We start from the raw sequence: 24,180 nt of genomic DNA on the forward strand, positions 1-24,180 counted from the left end.
TTACATGGCGGATAAAAAAAATATCTTTCACTATCGACCACGATGCGTGTCGGGTGTCGAACACTGCGTCACGTTGAAGGGATAGTAGTGCTTGAAAACGTGTGTTCAAGCCTGGCCAATCACACTGCGCCATGAATTCGAAGGAAGCGTATAAAACAGCTGGCATCGTGTGCGACTGCCACACTCCGGGAACTACACCTCTGTAAAAGGGCGGTAAGTATTTCTTCTGATTTCCTTTGTCGTTTATGTTCGTGCTTTTGTGGGCTTGTTGCAAAGCGTGATGATTGCTTCGCTCTTGTTGCACATTACCTAATTCAAGCGCTATGCCTCGCTCGCAGGAACTCCTGACCAGCACAATGCATTTCGCTGCCGTGTTCGTGGTTGCCGTCTTCGCTATGGCCGTGCATGCAGTACCGTCAGGCAGGACATTCGGTTCATCGCAGCATCCGGAACACAGCGTCCCTGAGCACAACCACGAAGCTCATCAGCACAATACTGTCAACCATGGGCAACAAGTTCTAGTTGAGGACGACTCTTCGGTCTCCGTTCTCGTCTGTCAAGTCGTCAAGGTTCCTGTTGGCCAGCCTGGTACGCGACCAGCCCCCACAGTTCCAGCCGCTCCCGCAGTAGGCGCCGGCTCACCATCCATCGTGGCGTCTTCACAAGAGGCCCTGTCCAACCTCACTACCCGCGTCAGGACTGCCATGGACAGCCTCGTCGAACCAGTCGTCGCAGCCTTGCAAAACGCCTCGATGTGGTTAAACCGTACGTCGCAAGAGCATCTGCACCAGCAACACACCCACCAGCACACTGCTCATAATCATCACGTCCATCCGCACATGCATGGCAGCCAGGTCAACCAGCACGCCACTCACGAGCATCAACACCAGCATGGCGGCCACAATACCCAACATGCCACTAATGGACACGCCCATAACCACCAGACTAACGCAGCTGACGCTCATCAAACCCAGCAAGTGGTTCCCGGACAGGCCGTGCCGATGACCGTTGTCTCCGTCCCCGTCATGATTCCTGCAGTACACGCCGGCTCGATTCCTCTCGTGAACCTTTCCGCCGTTGTTCCTGCAAGCGTCGACGTGGTCTCACTGCAGTTTTCCAGTCCTGTCAGCAATGCTACATCGTCGGGAGACTCTCTCGCTGAACCTGTCACTGCTGCCACGGTACCTGCATCAACGACTGCTCGTGTAAACATCGCTGGTCGTACCGGTGACCTGCCCACGACCATCAGCACAGACGCTCCTGTAACTCTGCTATCGCATGGCTCCTCCTCTGCAGGTGTTTCTCACAAGTTCCGTGCCAGAGATGTCGCTACACCCCCACCTATTATTCACATACCTGTGTGTCCCGACTTCTGCTGCCGCCGGTAATGTTTCTGCATCGCCGAAGGTTTCGATAGGATAATGATCGCGGTGCTTCAGCGGAGCTTACTTTTCCAGCTATTTTTTTTCAGGAACATGTCCCTTTATATATATGTATTGTCACTCCAATTGTGAACTGATAGCATGAGTATTTTACAGTGACAGATCATGCATGTATATACAACTGCAATAAAGAGAACGGTTTTATACACGAAACTTATTTTATTATTGGTTCAGTGCAGCTATTCATAGTTCCTTCCTCGAGATGTTTCCTGCACCTTTTCTTTATATATATATATATATACATATATTATATATATATATATATATGCACCCGTCTACGACATTCCTTCGCTTGCACTCTCGAGCAGGTTCTCCTTATGGTGCTCCGACTAGCGCGAAACTCTGTCCTTAAGAGGGCATCTCGTAATACTATGCTTTGAGCGCCATGCGAACTGCCGAAGCAAATCGCAACACCGAGCTCCGTGGACTACGCTACTAGGCACCTATCGCTGTTGAAAGGGATCGCATATGCGCCCGCCATAGGTAAACCTTGCGAAACGGTAAAAACATTGCGTAATCCATAGCGCTTGTGCATGCCACCACGTATCGCGCGTGCTTTTGCGAACTGTGCGATTTCACTCAAGACCGATTGTCTGCAAAGTATACGCTTATACGTAAATCGAACATGAGCTCGCTTGACGTAATCTTGAAATCGGCTTCGGGTGACGTATTTACTTTGGAATAAGCGGCTTCACAGCTTGAAAACAGTGCGTGAGTTTGCTCGCAAGGGAAGCGCAGAAACTCGGGCCACTCGTTAAATGTCTGCACGCTTAAACATAAACATTTTGTGCGTCGGTGTAAAAACCTTGTTGTATCTTACGCAAGTCTTCCTGTCGTAACACACACAAAAATGGCATGCTTCGTTTGCCTAGAAAACTCGCGCCCTTGCTCAGTGCCTGGTTACACACTTCTACTTTAGTAGTACATAAGTGCACGTAGTGTGCTTTGCTAATGTCTTTTTCTTCGTTGTTGAATTAAATCCATAGCGTTTCAAGCGATCAAAAGTATTCCTCGTTTCATGGCAGCCTCAAACCGTTTGTTTAAAGTCTCCTGATGCTGTAGTAATTCCTGTGAAGTATCGTCATCAAAACGAGTCATTTTCAATTTACAACGAATGCAAGCTTGTCATAAAAAAAAAAAAAAATTGGCGAGCAATCTTTTTTACTTGTTTTTTTTGTTTTGTTTAAATTCGTGGGTTTCGCGCAAAATCGACGATGCAATTGTAATGGGCGACGTATAAGTGAGATTATCTGAGTTAACCTACGCCCCGTGTACACATTTGTTTGTTCGCATGGTCACGAATCAAGCCCGCGTCCCCGTGCTTACAAGGGGCAACACTTCAACTTCTACGCTTCCACGACAGTTGAGCGTTTCGATGTGTACATGGCCGGCTTTGTTTCAACCGCGGCACACTCGCCGACTGATATGCAGTTCATTTTATTTTTCAAGTAGTTACACGATCGTTTTCGCGTGGTGTTGGCGCTACGTTGTGTCGAGGTGACTGAGAGGGAGAGGTTGCTATCTACGAAGAACATGACAGAAGAACCGCCGGCGCAACTTATGCCAGATTAACCTTTGTATACGGCGGAAAGCATAAAACACTAATCGGCGACGTAGTAACACGCTTGGAAATATTGTTGATGCAAAACAGCAAACATGCAAATATTGTTGATATAACCGAATAACCTGCACTGCGTATGTCACAAAAACTGAAAAAGACTTGCGGATAGCGAACGAACTGCATTAATATACATTGCGAATGCCTTAGGGGGATTACGGTCTCTGCTAAAGCACGCGACATCTACTGTGTGCGAGGTGATATTCGCCACTAATCGAATCATCTGCATGATGTAGGACTTTATAATACGCTACAACCTTGCAATGATAGATGCTATGCTGGTGGAAACAGTATTTATCGCTGCAGCTAGGTGCCGCTGTATAGTGATTATTATTGCAGAGGCTGTCATAATTTGTAGTCTTTCGCTCTCGCTCTCTCTCGCTCTGTGGGTGCGCGTGCGCACAGAGCGTGTGTGCGCATGCGTGTGTGCTCCCCTTTCACTCTCTCCCTGTCTCACTCTTTCTTTACTCTTCTAACTTTCAAGCTCCCCATTCCCTTTCCCATTTGCAGGGCAATAATTGTTGGGGTTTAATGTCCCAAAACTACGATATTGTAGCGAAACGCCGGGGCTGTTTAAAGCTATAGGCGCATCGGAAGACCAGGGAGAAGAAGAGGTGTGGGAGCCACTCCGCACAGGCAAGCGGTGAGGAGCCAACACGATGATTCCGGAGAGTGCTCATTGGGGGGTTTATTGCTCATTGGGGCCGGTTATTTTGAACTGGTTAACATACCTGCCTTTCCTCTCTTTCCTGTTTTCCTTCCTTCTCCACCCTTGTAAATTGAAGGGGCAATGAGCAGACAAGCGGTGAGACAAGAGCGCGGGCACCCTGCCTTAGAAAATCTTTAGGGCGCGGAGTGAAACGATAGTCTCGATATGGTATGGTAATGGACAAAAACTTCTGATTACTAAGGCTATACGCCGGCTCGCTAGCAGCTAAGTTGTGAATGTTTGCAGCATCCAGCGTACCTTGACGAAGTCCCCGCGTTACAACTCGCAATCGATATCGTCTCGCAGATTTCCATTGTGTAGTGGACCTTCCTGAGCTATTGAAGCGATGCTAAAGAATCACTCAAGATAATGATATTCGAGAGTGGAGACACCGGAATATGCAGCAATCACAAGCTTCAAGTATATATGGGTCGTTTGGAAGGAGCGCTGATCATCGTTTTCACATACAAAGGCTCGTTCGCCAAGCACTAAAGTAGACATCTCGGTCGTTGAACTAGTCTGAAAAACGTATTAATATACTGTCGTTGGTAGATAGCAATTAGAGCTGTGCACGGGCTCAGTGTAGCCCGAAAGCCCGACCCGGCCCGCGGGCCGGGCTCGGGCGGGCCGACGGATTTCCACCTCCGGCCCGGGCCGGGCTCGGGCTATTTGGAGTTTTATCGGGCCGGGCTCGGGCCCGGCGCAAAGCCCGACTCAAGCCCGAAATATAGAAAATCAGCGGGAATAGTTTTCCAGCGCGCATACAGCGCCTTTTCCGCGACCGCCCTTTACCGCTTTTCCTTTCCATTCGCTACTTTAAACAAAAGGGGAGCTCTCCGATTATCTCTCTATGGAATCGTCCGCCTGTCCATCTGAGGTTTTAGTCTTCTGGAAAAACAAGCAGCAGAGATATCCCAAGCTTGCCAGGCCGGCCAAAAAGATATTAGCAATTTCGGCGACGAGTGCAAGCAGCGAACGCAACTTCAGTTCGGCGGGCTACATAAAGCAAAAGCGCCGCACTTCTTTGAAGCCGGAATCGTGGGACTGCTTGCTGTTTTGCACGACAGTTTGTAATCTGCGTAATAGAGACTGTTCGTCGTGTGTCGTTTGATCATATTCGATATGCTCAATAAAATGCCAAATTACCGGAAAACGATGTTTTGTTTTCGCAGAGAACCTTCAAAAAGCCGGGCCGGGCCGGGCCCGGGATTGTGTTTTCGTACGTTGGGCCGGGCCGGGTGGGCTCGCAGCCCTTTGCCGTCGGGCGCGGGCGGGCCTTCGACGAAGTCAGCGAGCCCGGGCCGGGCTCGGGCTCGGAAATACGGCCCGTGCACAGCTCTAATAGCAATAGAGCTAGAACAAAATTATATTCAGTGAACTAAAGCCTACACTAATTTTATGTGTAGTTTTTTTCCTTTATCACTTAGTCGTTTTATAGGCTGTACGTTGCTAAATAGTGACTTTTCCTTTGCGTTTGTATTTGACATTGATAATGAGTCATATTTTTCGTTAGATATTTCTTAACCTACAAAAACATTTCTTTCTCTCTTACTCCCTTCCTTTTCTTCTCTAAAGCGACTGTCTGGGATGCGCTTGTGAAATGCCAGAGAACAATGCAAGAGTGCTTTCTGGTGTCTGTGCGTTAGACAACGAGTAGTATTATATCCACCTCATATCTTCGTTCTTTTTCATTTTAAATACAAGCCTGCGCGTCGCGCTTGATTGTGAATATTTTGAGAAGCCGACAGTATTTTGCGCCCTTTCTCAACATGCTCAGTTCGTAATAAATATGTAAACAAACAAATTGACGAATATTTATATTTCCTCAAACTCTCCCGAATTTCTTCAGTTACAACCCTCTTTCAAGAATCATCCACTCTGCTCCCTATTACCACGCTATATTGAAGACCATGCACAAAAACGCAGGCGCATACGCACGCAGACACACAATAGACGCGCAAGTATTGAGGAGGCGTCCTTTTGTGTAGTCCCCAAGACAAACAATGACGTTTTCTGCAATGCGGTATCTGTCGATTCTTTTCCTGACGTCAAGTGCAAGCGGTTGAACTCGCCCATTATCGCAGGTTCTTTGATCGATATGAGCAGTGAACGAGCGGTGGTTTTTCTTTCTTTCTTTCTTTCTTTCTTTCTTTCTTTCTTTCTTTCTTTCTTTCTTTCTTTCTTTCTTTCTTTCTTTCTTTCTTTCTTTCTTTCTTTCTTTCTTTCTTTCTTTCTTTCTTTCTTTCTTTCTTTCTTTCTTTCTTTCTATTCTATTCTATTCTTTCGTGTCATTGCCCGACATCATTGCAGTTGTATTTTTTAGAGCAAGTACTATATGCACGGTTATGTTATGTATTTTTTCAAAATTTGATCATTCAGTCTTCGAACGTGGTTATTTTGTTCGCGTGTCGACAAGACGCTCGTTCCCATGCATCGCTATGTACGCGGCTTTACAAGCTACCGAGAGCACGTGGAGTCGACATATTCGTGCAAGAAAACGCTGCTCAAGGCAGACGAAAACTACTGTTTAGTGCGATTGCCTGTGACTGTGGTGTCAGGGAAATGTGGTATGTTTACGAAAGGCCAACACCTTTCCGGGCAAAATGCTAAGTTCAGAACAATAGCGCAAAGAATCACACGGACGGCGCTACTACACAGAGCTACTAACAACTCAGTATTTATTGCACGTGATCGCGTATATGTATATACACACGACACCGCGCGAAGGAATACAGATGAGGGGAAGGTTGACGGGGGAGAGAAGGGGCGTATAAGGCAATCGTCCCAGCAAATCAAACAGCGCTGTGTCCCGTCTTGATCTGTCGCCGTCCATGTAACTTTTTGCGTTGCTGTTCTGAATTATGCGCTACCAAGCAGCCCATCAATCTGTCCTTTTGAAAATGCTAAGGTATTGGAGTAAGCAACCCTTCGCGCGATTTGAATGAGAGAGTGTCTGGCGAGTGTTATTTTATCGCCTCGCGATGTTGAGTCTATGACAATAACGTATCACTTCTGCCACCCGAAATTACCATCTATACTATGCATAAAGTCATGAAGAACCTTTTCGGTGATCCCGTAGATTCTCCTGTGAGGCGATGTCAATGCGCCGAGAATATTAATATTACCGTCTTATCTAACGTGAGTGATGTGCACGATTAAACTGCAAGAAATAATATATAATAGATATCGCATGATCGATGTGCGAACTTGTTCTAGATACTAAAAGCAAGAGCTGAGTTCGCAAACTTCGCAAGAAGTTGTTTGCGAAGTTTTTTTTTACGTAGGCTTGAAAGTTACATAAAAAAAGAAAAAAAGAAAAGATAATGTTATATGTTCCATGAATGCGCTTCCCTGTTCTTTACATATGCGTGAATAGGAAAAACACTTTAGTGGAAAGAATTAAACTATTAGGTTTTGTGTGCCATACAAATGATGATGATTAAGCATTAGCGTAGCCAGAAATTTTTTTAAGTGGAGGGGAGGGGGGTACAATCATACATTCTGTATGTTCGCGGATGCGTTTGTATGCATGCGTGTATATATACGCATGCAAAATTGAAACATTTTGGGAAGGGTTTGAACTACCTTAACTTCTCCCCCTCCCCTCCCCCTCCTGGCTACGCTATTGTGATTAAGCATGCTATACTGGAATGCTTCGGTTTGATAATTTCCAACTGGTGTCTTTAACCTGTGCATACATAGTTACACAAGAGTTTCTTGCATTTTGTTTGAATTAATCGCAGCCTACGCGGACGCTGGTACAATATAAATCACAACCTCGAGCTAACCGCCCGACGTCACAACCGCGTGCCACCATGGCAAGTAAAAAAGTAAAAACAAAACCACACTTTCATTGTCCACCACGATGTACTTCGATGTCGAACACTGCGTCACGTTGAAAGGATAGTAGTGCTCGAAAACTTGTGATCAAGGCTAGCCAATCACATTGCGCCATGAGTTCGAAAGAATCGTTTAAAAGGGCTCGCACCTTGTACGACAGCCGCACTCCTGGAACTACACCCCTGCAAAAAGGACGGTACGTATTGCTTCTTGGTATTTCTTTCCTCGGCCGCTTTTGCGGGCTTGTTGCAAAGCGTGATGATTGCTTCGCTCTTGTTGCACATTACCTAATTCAAGCGCTATGCCTCGCTCGCAGGAACTCCGGACCAACACAATGCATTTCGCTGCCGTGTTCGGGGTTGTCGCCTTCGCTATGGCCGTGCATGCAGTACCGTCAGGCAGGACATTCGGTTCATCGCAGCATCCGGAACACAACGTCCATGCGCACAACCACGAAGCTCATCAGCACAGTACTGTCATCCATGGGCAGCAGGTTCTAGTTGAGGACGACTCTTCGGTCTCTGTTCTCGTCTGTCAAGTCGTCAAGGTTCCCGTTGTCCAGCCTGGTACGCGGCCAGCCCCCACAGTTCCAGCCGCTCCCGCAGTAGGCGCCGGCTCACCATCCATCGTGGGGTCTTCTCAGGAGGCCCTGTCCAACCTCACTACCCGCGTCAGGACTGCCGTGGACAGCCTCGTCGAACCTGTTGTTGCAGCCTTGCAGAACGCCTCGCTGTGGCTCAACCGTACGTCGCAGGAGCATCTGCACCAGCAACACGACCACTGGGCTCAGCATCAGCATAGCGCCCATAACCACCAGGCCCACCAGCACACTGCTCATAATCATCACGCCCATCAGCACATGCATGGCAGCCAGGTCAACCAGCACGCCACTCACGAGCATCAACACCAGCATAGCGGCCACACTAATGTACACGCCCATAACCACCAGGCTAACGCAGCTCACGCTCATCAAACCCAGCAAGCGGTTCCCGGACAGGCTGTGCCGATGACCGTTGTCTCCGTCCCTGTCATGATTCCTGCAGTACACGCCGGCTCGTTTCCTCTCGTGAACCTTTCCGCCGTCGTTCCTGCAGGCCTCGACGTGGCCTCACTGCAGTTTTCCAGTCCTGTCGGCAATGCTACATCGTCAGGAGACTCTCCCGCTGAACCTGTCACTTCTGCCACGGAGCCTGCATCAACTCCTGCTCGTGTAAACATCGCTGCTCGTACCGGCGACCTACCCACGACCATCAACACAGACGCCCCTGTTACTCTGCTGTCGCACGGCTCCTCCTCTGCAGCTGTTTCTCACAAGTTCCGTGCCAGAGATGTCGCTACACCCCCACCTATTATTCACATACCTGTATGTCCCGACTTCTGCTGCCGCCGGTAATGTTCCTGCATCGCCGAGGGTTTCGATAGGCTACTGATCGCACTGTCTGTAGGTTGCGGGGTGCTTCATCTGATCTTACTTTTCGAGCTATTTCCAGGAGGATACATCCCTATATGTATTGTCGATAAAATTGTGAACTGATAGCATGAGTTTTTACAATGTCAGATCATGCATGTACATACAACTGCAATAAAGATCTCGGTTTTATATACGAAACATTGTTCTATTATTGGCTCATTGCAGTTACGTTCATAGTTGCTTCGTTGCCCTGTGTTCCTGCAGCTTTGAAGGAATATTCGTGGACCAGTCTGCGGAATTACTTAGCGTGGACTCTCGACCAGGCTCGCCTGGTGGTGCTCCGGCTAGCGCGAAGCTCTGCCCTTAATAGGGCATCTCGTGAAACAATGCTTTGACCGCCTTGTGCTGCATGCGAACTGCCGAAGCAAATTGTAACACCAAGCTCCATGTACTAGGCAGCCTATCGGTGCTGAAGCGCTTCAGATACGCGTCCGCCATGGGCAAACTTCGCGAAACGGTGAATTTAAACCTTGCGTCATCCATCGCGCTCGCTTGTGCATGACACCACGGAACGCGCGTGCTTTAGCGAACTATGCGATTTCAGCCAAGCATGCATCAACGCCGGCAAGTGTCGTCCTCACTGGTCGCTCCACGCCCACGTCTACGCGCCCGGACGCTCCCGTTACTCTGCCATCGCACGAGTCCTCCTCTGCGGTTGTGTCTCGCAAGTTCCATGCCAGGTATTTCGATGCACCCACTCCTATTAGTCACCGCCCAGTATGACCCGAATTCTGCTGTAGGCGGTGATGTAGCTATCGCCGACGGTTCTCGCGGGCGGGATGTTGCTTCAGCTGTTTGCAGGGACATACGTCAATTTATATATCTATTGCCACTATTATTAAATAAGTTCATGAGTCTTTTATGCTGACGGATCCTGCATGTGTACAAGGCTGCAATAAAGAGACCCCTTTTATGCACGTAAGTCAGTTGTAATTGTCTTTTTTGGAGCTGCCCTCTGATAGTTGCCGCCTGGCCCTGCGTTTGGGTGATCTGCTCCTTAAAAAGATATATTAGTGCATCAGCCAACGCCATGGATTCGCGTTGGCACCTCTGAGTTTTCTTGGTAGTCGCTTGCCTTGCACGATACCGAACTTAATATCGCAGCTGTTGCAACAGCAGTGCTTTCAAAGCATTATCATACGCTGCCTGTAATACCAGTTGCCGGAGGAAATTGCAGCACCGAGTGCATAAAAGTTTGCTGTGGGCTGCCTGTCATTGCTGCAAGCGGGCAGATGTGCGCGCTAGACGGATAACATTTCAATCCGGTGCATTTGAACCTCGTGGGCTTGCTGCAAGTGTACGGCGCTTCGGTTCGCGCGTGATTTCGCAAACGGTGCCGTACGCTATTCCTAGATGCCATCGACTGCCTACAAAGCAAAATTTGTTAATGCTCGATTGGTATTACTTCGGAATAAGCGGCTGTTATGCTTCAGAACGGCGCATGAGTTGTCGAATAATAGAAGCGTACCAACTCTGGGCACTCGATCAATATGTGCACTTTGTAAGATGAACGTTTTATGTATAGTCCCTACAACTGTCGCTAATCCCTTAGGCAGAAGCCTTCATCGAAAGTCAATCTGTTTGTCTCTCTCAGTAAGCCCAGAGGACTTGCACGCTTACGCAGTTCCCGAGCACGCGTTTCTTGTTCAGCCACCCACGAGTGCACCTAGTTTCGTATGCAAATGTATTTTCTCGCTCATGGAATATTTTAGTGTTGCAAGCGATCAGTCATGTATCCGTTTCACAGTAGTCTCCAGCCGTCTGTTTTAAATCTTGTTGGTGCTTTAATAGTTCTATGAAGTTTTATCATACAAAACAGTTCAGTGGGAAGCTTTTCTTTTCATTTACGGCAGAAAGAAACTTTGCCGTTAAAAGGCTGATTGGGATGCCAAGGCACGGCCGCGGCGGCTGCATTTTCGATGGAGGCGAAAATGTCCGAGGCGCGTGTACCTAGATTTAGGTTCATGTCAAGGAACCCCAGGTGGTTGAAATTTCCTGAGCCCTCCACTACGGCGTCCCTCAGAATCATATTGTGGTTCTGGCACGTTAAACCCCAGATATTATTATTAGGAATGCGAAGGCAATTTTTTTGTTTGTTTGTTTAAATTCAAGGATTTTATGCGCCAAAACGATTTCTCTCGGATGCACGCTGAAGGGGCGTGCAGTTAGAGGATGAGTGATTTTGGTTAATTTCCGCAGCCTGAGGTTTTTTTTAACCTGCACCTAAATCTAAGCGCCAGCGTGTTTTTGCATTTGAGCCTCGTGTAAATGCGGTCTTCGTGGCCGGGAAGTGAACCCGCGTCCTTGAGCTTAACAGGGCAGCACGTTAACTGTTCCGATACCACGACTGTTAAGCAGAGCTTTAAAGTCTACATGGCCTGCGTTCAGGTTCACCCGCACCACGCCTGCCATGTGATACGCAATATATTTATACAGGCTGTCCCAGCTATCACGCAGTACGATATAAAAAAAATTGCACCATCTCCCGCTAAAGGGGACCATGAGGCGATGTGAAGCCGGAGCACTTGCACGATCGCGTTCCGTTGGCGTTCGTTGGGCATGCTACCGACCTCGCGTCGTGGAACGCGAAGAGGGACGCTACGTGCGTTATATCTTCCATCTAGCCTGGCCGTTAATTCTCACAGGGCGAGCGGGGAACGCGGTCGACAGGCGGGCGAAAGGGGGGCAGCGTAGGAGTGCAGAGAGAAGGGGACGGGACGCACATGCGCTCGAACTCATCGCGGCATTGCGCAGGAGAAAATTTCGGCATGTCTAGCCCGCGTTTCAGAGGAAGAGTGGAAAGGGGGAGGGGAGAGGGGAAGGAGAGAGGGAAAGTGGAGAGGGGAAGGGGAGAGGAGGTGTGTGGAGAGAGTATGCGCATGCGCAGTAAGGGTGGTCACGCCGTACACCACCACCACCGGATTGAGCTCCGCCTTAAGATACTTCGCATCTAAAAAAGAGGAACGGTGTTGCGAGAAGCAAACCTACTGCATATTGTTCCTAGTACACTGGAGTAGCCACTGCTGTTTCTTTTGTTAATGAGGTTTAATTAATTAGTGATAATTATATTTGCATCTCGACAAGTACTCACCTAATTGTCAAAATGTCAATGAGGCATATCTACGCCTCATTGATACGCCAATGAGTCGCATGTTCAAACGGCATCTAACTGCGCTATTTTCAACAACGTGCTAATTGCGCGCTCATTTTTTCCGGTTGATCAAGAAAGCCCGCGAAATATGAAAAGTGACGCGTGACTAGGTCGCTGCGCGCATCGGGAACCAGCACCCTCAAACAAGCTCGCTATGAGGTAGCCAGTGTCAAGGAAAAAAATGCAGAAAGAAAAAAAAATATTTGGATTGTCCTAACACTCCCCGGCCTAACAAACGCACCGCTTGGTTTTACAGAGTCAGGCCGTAATCAGAACACCTGCCACGTTAGCAGTGAGAACAGTCGGCCGTGAGATATGAATAATGATGGTGGCGTACTATCGAACGGAATGAATCTCAGAGAAACTGCGACGCATATTGTTGGCACCCGGCCTGTACCCTTGCCAAAATGCGGAACGCTGTCTCTGGCAACGTACAGCAGGCAAAGTGGTTGTTTGCAGTAAGCTTATAGTGTGTAATATAGGGAAGCGTTTGAAAACATTGTATTGCGAAGAACCTGCCCCAAATATATCACAGCAAGTGAAAAAGGCACGGTTATAGCGAAGGAATCTTATGGATATTGTCACGTGGTCGTGACAATGGAGGGCGCAGAAACCAAAGCGTTTAAATTCGAACTGTTTATTGGGCGAAACGGGCGCCAGCGGAGCAAGCGAACCATGGACACTGCAAATTGATAGCGTCAATTACAGTCGTTTGTAGTCGAATAACTGATCGGCGGCGAAATGCGTCAGTCATACGTCACTGTACATTCTAGCGTTATCAGTAATGCTCGCGTACCATCTGAAAGGTATTCAAACGTGCGCGTCAGACATGCAATGCAATGTGCAGTGTTTGTAGAACAGTCGGCGTCATTCCCGAAGCAGCATGCAAATTGAAGCGCGGCCAGCGCTGAGCAATAAAGCACGTCAAAAGAAAGTAGAAAAGGCGGTCCCCGTGAAATAAAAGAAAGCAAGAGCGCGTGACAACATAGCGAAACTTTTGTAAACCCTTTAGGCAGATTATGGGCCCTGCCAAAACTCCCGGGTACCGTGGGGTGCGAGAACGCAGCTTAGTAAACAGCTTGGGGGATTTTTATTTCCTTGAATTTGCATGCACTTCCACCTCTCTGTTTTTTTTTTCTTGCGTAACGCTGTTGGCATGTCTTATCTTCGGTGCGCAGCCAGGCGCCGGAAATTCCTGTGTGGCATTCGCCATTGTGCCGCTGCGGTTATTGATTCCTTTTGTCTTCCTTCGGGGTTCGGCGCCGTGATGTCACATATGCGAGGAAGCCAACGACGTACTATTTAGGTATCCGCCAAGCCATTTTGGTAGTTCGCGAAATGAGGAACGCCTACGCGCTATTCTCTATGCACGCGTATTTTGTTATAAAAGAAAGAAAATTATTATTTCGGCTTACAAAACAGTTACAGTAGATCCAACACGCCCTGGTTAGTTGGTTGTTCCTCAGATAAGTGACACAACCCACGCCTGGGGATCGGCCGTGAATCGGACGGTACCTTGTTTAGGAAGTTAATTAGCTTGATCAAATCCATAAGTTAAGAAATAAATAGTTTAGCAGTGACTTATTATTGCTAGAGTAAATACGAGATTAAAAAATAACAAGAATAATAATGTTCATAAATCAGAGTGATCGAAAACGAAACGACCGAAAAATAAGACTGAAATTAGTTACGGTTAACATTCAGTTCTTTTATCCATCGTAGGAAATTGCACGCAGCATCACGAACGCTCCTGTGGTGAAAACCGTGCATGGTAGCACCAAATGAAATAAGCGCTGAAAAATACAAATTCATGCTCATCTTTCGGAGAGGTTCTCCACTTTTTCTTCGAATTTTAAAGGCGCCCTGCTGGAATCTACATACATCGAAGCTCATTCTCATCTTTATCCTTCTTATACGACACGATGTGTAGTCTTGTCCCCTTTCCACCCATTTCGTTGAACGGCGTATGGCGTCCATAATGTCGAAGTTCATTTCTAACTGAACTTGTATCGCAGGCCTTCCTTAGCTGGTGTATAACCGGAAATGAAATGTAGAGCGGGCGTGAGATAAGCACAGACCAGGAAGTTCAAAACGGGAAGCCAACATTACACTCGAAGTGCGTACCCCGAGTAACTTGGCTCATCGGAAGTGGCATAACGGCAGCTACGCATAACCCGCCTTGCCTACGATTAAAGATCGACGCTAGTCCGCCTTGGTGGTACACTAGTTACGGGGCTCGGTTGCTGATCCGAAAGTCACGGGTTCGATCCCGGCCGCGACGGTCTCACTTCAATGGAACCGAAATCCTAGATCCCGTGTACTATGCGATGTCAGTGCATGTTAAAATACACCACGTAGTCCGAATTTCTGGACTACTCCATCACGGCGTGCCTCATAATTGCATCGTGGTTTTCGCGCGTGAAACCCCAGATAAGATGGGGTTTCACCCGCGATAGTAAGATGGATGCTAGGCCTGCGGCGGTATTCGTTGTGTGATCTATTCGGCAGGACGAACACCAATACGAATGGTAATTATAAAGCGCGGGGAGGTTCATAAACAAAGCTTCATTTTAATTAATATTGGGCTCTAAATACAAAATAATATAATCGGCAAAGGTACTTGCCGCAGCGGTGGCTCAGTGGTAAAAGCGTTCTGCTACTGGGGTCGCGGGTTTAGTTCCCAGTCGTAGTGGCCAGACTTCCCTTACAAAAATATATTTAGACTGTCTATAGACTGTATAAAAAGGAGTTAGGGCAGTCTATAGACTGTCTAAATTGATTTTTGTAAGGGTTTGATGGCGGTTGAATGCATATACCCTGTTGTAAGCACACTTCAGTGTATGTTATGGGTCCTAAAAAAAAAAAATTCGCAGCGCTCCTTGCCGCGTGTGTGATGGCCCGTTCATTGTTTTGAGCCGTTAATTAGCAGGATTTAATTGTCAGAGGCAATTCATAGACTTATAGGTACCCTTGCAGCATGGATTGAGTGAACATATATCATAATTGGTTTTGTTACAGAACCAACCTTATTGCGTAGTTTACGTTATTGACTTTTGCGTAGTTGCCCGTTAAAAGAAGGGACAAAAAAAAAAGCACAGTGCTTAAACACTCGTGAACCTAGAGTTATAGTTAAAGAACCTGAGACGGTCAAAATGAATTGGTAGCCTCCACCAAGGCTTGCCCCATAATCATAATGTGGTTCTGGCATGTAGAAACCCATAAATTATTGTTTAAAATGAAATGCGGGGTACAATTTACCATATTTATTTCGAGCCCGCGAGAAAGACAGCAAATATGGCAATCACGCGTCAGTTTCGCTCTTAACTGCTACTAATAAAGTAAAATTCTCAGGTAAGAGTGGGCGCTGGCTCACGGGAGTTGAATTTATCGTATGTTTTGAAGCTGTAGCAGCTAAAATTACAATGAGCAGCACTCTACGGTCGAGGTGCGACAATATTTCAAGCGCTGAAAGCGAGTAATGTGATGTCTCACAGCATTTCAAGAGATATGATTTCTTGATATGAAGCAATCATACCAGAATAAAAAAAACGCACGCATTTTTGTTTACAATGCCTGTAGGCGTAATTTCACGCCACTCCAGAGTGATAGCGATGCTCTAAACCTTGTGATTTGGCATAGCCAATCGAAGGGCGCCAAGCTGTCGAGATAAGCGCATAAAACTTCTCGCTTTTCGTTGGCCAGCAGCACTCCTGGAATTGCACCACTGGAAATTAACAGGTTCGTACGTCTTCCCGATGTCTTTTTCTACAGTGTCTGTTTTGGCCCCCTGAACTTGTTGCAAGCTCTAAAGGTTGCTTCGTTTTTTTTTTAATTTTCTCTTACATGCAGGAATTCGGGACCACCAACATGCATTTCAGTACCGTGTTTCTGTTTGCCACCCTCGCTATGGCGGTGCATGGCAGGCCGTCCGCCAGGACATTTGGTTCACCGCAGCATTCCGAGCACAGCATTCCTGCTCACCCTCATGACGCCCATAGTCACAACGCCTTGCCGGGCACTCAACATGATACCGCAGTCCACGGGGTTCAGGCTGGTGGCGACTCCTCAGTCTCCATTCTTGTCTGCCAAGTCGTCAAGGTTCCTGTTGGCCAGTCCGGTGCTCAACCGTCCCACGCCGCTGCCGGCATCGGCTCGACATCAGTCGTGGCGTCTTCCGTCGTCTCGTCTTCGCAAGAGGCCCTGTCTAGCCTCAATTCCCGAGTCAGGACGGCCTTGGAACGTATCGTTGACCCTGTTGTGACTGCGCTGCAGAACGCGTCGCTCTGGCTGAACCGTACGTCGCAGCTTCACCTGAACCAGTCCCACCAGCACCTTGCTCTTCAACACGAGCATCAGCACCAGCATGCTGGCATGGCCAACCACGCTCACAACCACCACGTGCATCAACACCAGCACGCGCACGGTGGCCAGATCAACCATCACGGCGCTCAAGGACAAGTCCACAACCACCCGATCAACCCAGCGCACGGTCACCAACACCCGCAGGCAGTTCCGAACCAAGCTGTGCCGATGACCGTAGTCTCTGTTCCTGTCCTAGTACCCGCAGTACACGCCGGATCTGTTCCCCTCCTGAACCTTTCGGCGAGTGTTCCAGCGAGTGTCCATGTTCCATCGCTGCACTTTTCGAACCCCGGCCAGGACAATGCTACAACGTCAACCCCCGTCGAATCTGTCAAGGCTACCTCGCAGTCTACATCAACGCCCGCTGATGGTAACCTTCTTGGCCGCACTGGTGACTTGCCTACAGCTCCCATCACCGGTGTTACCCTCACTCGGGCGTCGGATGTGTCCACCCCTGCTGCGCTTTCTGACAACTTGACCATTTGGTTTCGGTCTGGAACCGTGGACGACTCAACTGAAGCTACCAGCACATCCGAGCCTACCACGTGGTCTCGTGGGCCCATCTTCACGACTCCGACTTCTGCGGACGCATCTACGACTGGTCACAAGCCTCCGACCACGGTCGCCCTATCCCTCAGCCACTGATGAACTATTACTGCGCGATTATTTTCTCAGTCGCTTCGAGGAATATTTATATATGTATATTGCCACTTCGGTGGTAGCCTTTTACTTAGCACGCAGCTTTTGTATTGACAGGCCTGTATATGCGGTCCGCAATAAAGCGAGTGTTTTTATTCACGTAACTTGGTTTCATTTGTTGTTCAATCTGTCCGCATGGAGCACATTGCAGCCTAGTGTACTCATTCGTCGCATGATGACCAGCTCGATATTATCTTTAAGCATACTCAAAGCCACTTAGCGCATTAATTCAATCTTCTGAGTGTTATCTTCCGCATGTGCCGTCAGCAACCCAACGCCGTCTTTTAAGAAGACGCCCACGGGCCTGTCCTTGCGCGTATGATATCGCGAGCCTCTTTTCAACTTGCGTGGGTTTAAGTGCGGTGTGTTGGTGATAGTGCATTTCGATCGTGTTTCACTCGGTCAGTATCCCCTTTTTTTTTTTGTAGTAACATGTGGTTGCCGCGAACCCTATACTTTTAAAAGAAAGCAAGTGTGGCGTTTTTTTTTCTAAAAGAGCCAAATCCAGAAACCGAAACTGGGCTCCAGTTCACAGGAGCGTAAAGCGCGCCTAAGAACACTTAACTTCCAAAACACTATAGTAATATGTTATTGTATTATCTGAAACAATTGTAATTTGTAATTAACGTGAACTCAAGAAGAGTTTCGAATAAAAAACGAGCTCAATCCTGCGCCTGTTTGAAGCAAACTGAGCCAGATCCATTAAACCAGCGCTACGTTAACAATCGTGACCAAAACAACCAACATGGCCACATCCAACATGTTGCATTCGTGTCCTAGTTGCTTTGCTATTGTGCTTTCGTTCCACAATTAGTTTTTCTTGTGCGAGTTGGTACTTACTGAAGACATCACGTAGTAGGGCAAAACTCTATTAGAAAGTGTAAGAGGCCGACTTTCATACTTCTTTCTGCCTCTTGGTGTTTCTTTCCGGGTTTTGCGCTGCACTGTCATGTCCTTCTTTCGCCCCAAGACTATATACTAACATAGAAGACAACTGAAATGAAGATATTGGGCACCGATATATTTGTTGAAGAAGTGATCTCAAACGGAGCTGCATGGAACGAGCTAAGAAGAAAAAGAACTGAAGCATTTTTTGAAGGCCTTGAATAGTTGCCAAGGACGGGAAAATGCTGCCGACATTCGAGAATGGTGCGCCTTTTGCCTGGAAAGACCACTCGTTCTACTAGTCTAGTCGTCGCCATTACGCTCATGCAACAAAAGACTGCACCGACGGAAACGTAAGGATGGTGTTATATTAGTCACAAAATATTGCTATATTTTTCATTCGCTGCGATTTGGACTTGTTTTACGAGCTAGTTCAAGCCCGAATGAAATGTTCCAATCTATAAGAGCGAAATCCAAATTTTACTCCTTAATACTGACGATAGTTGGCTATACAGATGCGTGAGCACGTGATACGTGAGGCTATACAGATACGTGAGCACAGTGGCGAAAAATTGTTGGAGCGGGCCCTACCATATTGTCAGTAGCAAGAAGCTGCGTTTTTCTCAGTCTCATTTAAAGTGGACTTGAGTCTTAAAAAAAAAAAACGCCACAAGTGTCGATTCGGTTAGTCGTTGAAAAGAGAGTCTGCAATGTCTCTGAACCACGGTGGGACGCGCATGCGTGTGCTAACCATTGCGCAGTAGCGTTTCTCGATCTTGCCTTTACCCTTAAGCTTTGCCCAACGCTTTACTACAAAGGCGGGGTGGCTCTCAGCTGATAATAAATCGGAAACAAAGAGTTGTGCATGTATTTTTATGAATGGCGCTTTAATGACGCCCGGTATGCGGGTACTGTTTAAGCACCAAAACGAGCATGTCATTTTATCTATCGTAGTAACTGACGTTTCAAAACGATTTACTTTCAATTGCAGGGTTTGTGCAACGCCCAACTTTATATTTCGAGATAGAAAACGATTTTGAAGAGTGGTGTTTTTTTTTGTGCTCGTTCATTTTCTTGTCCAAAATGTCAATTCTTGCCTTGTCTCGGTGTAGTAGTGTACTTTTTGGGCTCCTACCGAGTGCAGTGCTACGATTTATTCTGCACAGTACGAAATTTTATATCTGAAATCAAGTTTAAGGCTGTTCTTTCTCTTCGTTTACTTCACTTTAAAAAAAAAAAGAGTCGACTGGGTGTTGCATGGATTGGAAAGGACGTTAATATTATGACTGGCGTTTGAGAGCTTGCCCGCGGCGCGCACTGGGGCGCCATGGTCGATGGATAAGCAAAATACTTTTCGCAAAGTTTTTTTCTTTCTTCTTTTTTTTTACAGCGGTACAGTACGTTGGAGTCAAAGTTATTGAAAGTTGGGCGAGTTGGTATGATAGAGTACGTGAAAATTTGAGCATGAAAGGAAAAATCCTTTCTTGCCTTTTTCTTGTCATGGTCCTTGTCTCTTTGCGCCTAAATTTTCTCGTGTTGGCGTAGTTACAAAATCTTTATCGTTTTGTGGTAAAATTGATATAAAGGAGAGACGCAGTTTACGGAACAAAGCAACCTTAAATTGAATGGAAACACTGCCCACGAAAATCAGGGGTATGGCGCCCAATAAAAATCAAGAAAAAACAATTTTCAGAACTTCGAAATCTGGCTGTGTTCAATTTATTTTTTCACTCGCTGTGTACTTTCAGTTCTATTTCTGTCCCTGTCAAGAAAAGTAGCGACTGCTTTAATTTAAAGGGAAACAATAAATTAGCTTAGACTGGTAAATTATACTCTGAAAACTCTAGCGTACTTAATTTCACCACCATAAGTTTACTAATAGTTGTGAAAATCAATGTCAGACGTGTCATCTTTAAATTTCCCGCTATAATCTCCGATGGTGACGTCACGGATTTCAAGGTGGCCTCATTGGCTGAAGAAAATTTTATGAAAATTGGAATGTTAAGTCTCTGACTCCCCCAGAAGACGACATACTTCCTTTTTTTACCGATTGGAAGGTACCTAGGTCCTAGTAGATGCTGTCAAATTCTATGACGTCACGGCGACTGGTACGGTAACTTCAAGGTGACGTCACAACCAGCATTTCCTTTTTCTGCTTTTATCGCTTACTGGGCGTCTTAACTGCAATAAGCGTGTTCTTTTTGCTACCGTGAAAGAGTACTTTTCTAATACGAGAAAAATGGTATTTCTCTTTAGTGCCCATTTATTATCAGTAAAAATGAAGCAGCTTTCTTGCAAAAAATTTTTCTGACGACGACGAAATGTAATTCACTATTCGGGGCATGCGCGGCTGCCGTTTCTTTCACAAGAAGAAGAAGAAGAAGAAGAAGAAGAAGGCTGCGTGTAAGCTGCTTGAATTTCACGCTCCAGCCGTGTCCCACCATTAGGGAATAGGTGAACCTACAAAGGACCTGGCGAAGACTTGTTAAGGTACGGCATTCTGTTCCTGTTTCATGCCACTTCAAAATTATACGTGTGCTTTCCTCAACTCGTCAGCGGCTGCCGCCAGAGAGACAGGTGCACGCTTGTAAGACTTCGACGTAAACGAGCACGAAGACATATTTTGCATCCGTTACTCTAACAACGTATATTCGCACATTTCGATTGCTCGGAATACGCCAGACAGCTTGTCATCGTAGTCACCGCACCGTGCCTTTCTTCAAACTTGAATTCTCGTTTACGTCATTTTTTCACCATTTCTAAGGAGTGTACACTGCAGCTTTTACACTCTTTGTATAGCCACGATGTTTTCGAAGCCGTACCGCATTTCAGTACAACTGGTGCCTGAACTATAGCACTGCTACTTCATACATGGGACTGCCTCGTTATCGATTGTTTGCATTTAATTTATTGCGGCCCCTATCCTGAGGAACCTGTACGTCTAGAAACGGTGAAAAGAAGAAAAGTGACAGTACGAAAGTACCCAGGCAGCACGCCGCCATTGGACCGATCTCGGCCCAACGTCGGCAAATGACGGCAGCAATATTGGCCCCACGTCGGCAAATCACGCTCGCGCTACTTTCACCCGCATCGGCCCGACGTCGGCTAGCCGCCTTTGGGCCGATGCGGGCTTGCCGGCTTCGGGCCGACGTGGGCTAGCCAGCGTCGGTCCGAGACGGGCCTGCCGTTATTCAGCCGATGATGGCAAGCCGTCATTGGGCCTATGTATGCTAGCCGATGCTGGCGTGGTGTCGGCCCCGCCGACGTCGGGTAGCCGCCGGCGTGACCGTTTACACCCGTTATTATGTTTTGGCAGTTTTGGCTTACCGTGCGTTAAGTACGGTAGTACTGTACCGTTGTGGTCGGCACGTAGCTAGTTTATATGGGGACACCGGCGGTAGTTGCTCGATGCGTAAAGTAACTTGATCAGGCAGGCTGATACATGTGTTATAAAGTAAAATGGCTGTGTGACGACCACGGCAGTTCGGTATTACTGTGGTTACTGTACTGTAAGTCAGCAGCGCTAAAATATACTATTCGCGGCCCAACGACATTCATCGACTGCCGTTGGTGCCATATTCGAAAAATGCTTTCTAATTTGAACGACTGCTCCACTGATGTCTTAGTGTGCGATTAAGACCCACAATTCTGTCGAACCGTGCAAGGCCGAGAACGAAAGTCAATATTGTCTCTAACACAACTAAAGTGATGAAAGGCCTGCTGCACCAACTGCGCATGCGTCTGAGAAATTAAGGAGCAACACATTTGCAAGGTGATCAACACAAATTTATTCACAGATATCAACACACGCCAGCAGTTCCAATTATGCCATAAAGGAATATCTAAACACCAATAGATACCGCAGCCAACATCTAAAACAACCCCACAGCCACCGTATTCCTCAAAAAAAGCAGGACAATCCTAATCGAGAATGGGATCAGGCGCAAAATCATATAGGCGAGAGCAGGGTTCACCTTCAGAGGGGGTGGGGGGCGAAGGTTCATCGCGGCGCCCCCTCCCCCTCCCTATTAAGTCAATGTGTTTGGCAGACCTTGCGCCCACCTCTTAGGTGACTACGGGGGCCGGCCGCCCCCCTTACCCACTGTGCGCACGCCTATGCGAAGAGTTACAGTCTCTTCAACGTTATGCGCGGCACATTCACTATAAATATTGAAAGAACTAGAACGGGCAAAAATAGGAATAAGGATTAACCAAGAATATCTTAGCTACTTGCGTTTTGTGGACGATATCGTGCTTCTCAGTAACGACGGTGCCGAATCACGAAAAAGATTCTGGAGATGTAAACGAAGGCAGCATTAAAGTAGGATTAAAGACGGACCCGAAGAAAAAGATAATGCTAGGCGGCTTGCCGAAAAAGCGAGATTAAGAGTGGCAACTAGACTAGAAGATTGTGTATACGCGTGTGCTAATTACGAGCAGAGGAGCACCCCCCCCCCCCCACGTTTATTAAGTTCACCAAGGAACGGTAGGCATTCGCAGCACATGACTGGCAATTAAATTAGCGTTATCCTTTAAGCGGGAATTGCAATTTTTCAGTGATATCTTAAGGGCCAAAAAGATGGATAACTGCTGCACGCGACGCGAGAAACATTGCGAGCGGTACCACAAGATCCCATGAACTCTACATCTAAACAAGATAGACACGCACGCATTCCCAATCTAAAGGTAAGATTGTAACAGAAAGGAATCGTGCATAAAAACCACTCACGTGTGCCCGTTGGATCGCTAAAACCACGAGCGAATAAAAAATGCAAGCGCACCATATCAGAATACACAAAACACGATGGTCAATAGAGAATACGCGATAAGAAGAGAACAAAAATCTGTTTACACGTAACAGTAGTGAACACGCGGCCTTATATGAGGTGAGCGAGTTCACCATGGAAGCAGGGGGCCACTGGTTTCTCGCTGCCGAAAACAATGCCGGAATGCTGCCGCGTATCCGTCTCGTGCACGATTTTGACTTTCCACCACACATGTCCACACACCGCACTTCTTGAAGAATTCTGCTGGCCGGAGTGAAAAAAACCTGCTCCCGCAGCTACGATTGTCCCTCCGTCTGGACGGCTACCTTACCCTGCCTGGTCAAGCGAGTTTCGCGACAATGACGCTGAACGAGGCGAAGGTAGGGGGGGGGGGTGTAGAGGTTGAAGAAGACGAAAAAAAATGCGAATTCTCCCTTCTTGAAAGCACGGCTCAGACTACCACAATGGTGTGCGATCCCCCCAGCATGTCTATGGGCATGCCGTTTGAGAAAGGCGTTCGTCGAATTTTCAATGCATCACTTGTTGCCACATGTCGCTACATGAAAACTTTGCGTACACCACGCTGTAGCCGCATTTTTCATCGTATTTCACGTGCCATAATAATAATTTTATGCGACTGTTTCTGAAAGCACGTGGGAAGCAATCGTTGAGCGAGATTTTTACTTGAAAAAGATATGTATGTCACAAAATGGACGGCAACGAAGTGCAAATACGAACTGACAAACACGTGGCAAACACGTGTTTGTCAGTTCGTTAAAGATGGTCAGCGGGCTAGTTGATTTGTAAACATTCAAACGACAAAACGTGTCTTCACTTCGCCCGGTCTTTTTTGCACCATACCTATTTTTCTCAAGTAATGAACCAACTAGCTCAGCAACACGCCTTGCTGAGCTTTTTACTATTTTCATAAAGTAAAATTATGTGACGTCACTGAAGCAAATGCGCTTGTTACGCTCACCCAAACACGCGCGTGAGTAAATATGTGTAACACAGAGATCGGAAACTGTCCGTGTAGTATATGAGCGCTGGCGCCACACATTCGGCGGCTGAAAGGATATAGCGCTATAAATATGATGACAGGCTCGATTTATGCACAGAATTAGCATTCACATAAAACTTCTTCCGCTAAAAGCATTCGTGCGGGAATGTTTGGGTGAATTTTGATGCTGGATACATTAGTGAAGTCGGCCGACCAGTGGCAAAAACATTTACGAAG

General features: G+C 47.1%; 1 protein-coding gene across 3 annotated transcripts in view; it reads left to right on the forward strand.

Annotated features, from left to right (window-relative positions):
- Positions 1–308: 308 nt before the first annotated feature.
- Positions 309–24,180, forward strand: part of LOC119396502 (homeobox protein slou-like) — a 346,344-nt gene continuing 322,472 nt past the window's right edge. For 2 of the 3 annotated variants that reach the window (XM_049417129.1, XM_049417128.1), the window contains exon 1: positions 7,903–9,122. In XM_049417129.1, coding sequence (XP_049273086.1) covers positions 7,911–9,002 — 1,092 coding nt within the window. In that variant the 5' untranslated portion in view covers positions 7,903–7,910 and the 3' untranslated portion in view covers positions 9,003–9,122. Of the gene's footprint in view, positions 855–7,902; positions 9,123–24,180 lie in introns of those variants that run through there. The other variant, XM_049417130.1, reaches the window with a different exon arrangement.

The sequence above is a fragment of the Rhipicephalus sanguineus genome, chromosome 6 (assembly GCF_013339695.2).
Source record: "Rhipicephalus sanguineus isolate Rsan-2018 chromosome 6, BIME_Rsan_1.4, whole genome shotgun sequence".
NCBI lineage: Eukaryota > Metazoa > Arthropoda > Arachnida > Ixodida > Ixodidae > Rhipicephalus > Rhipicephalus sanguineus.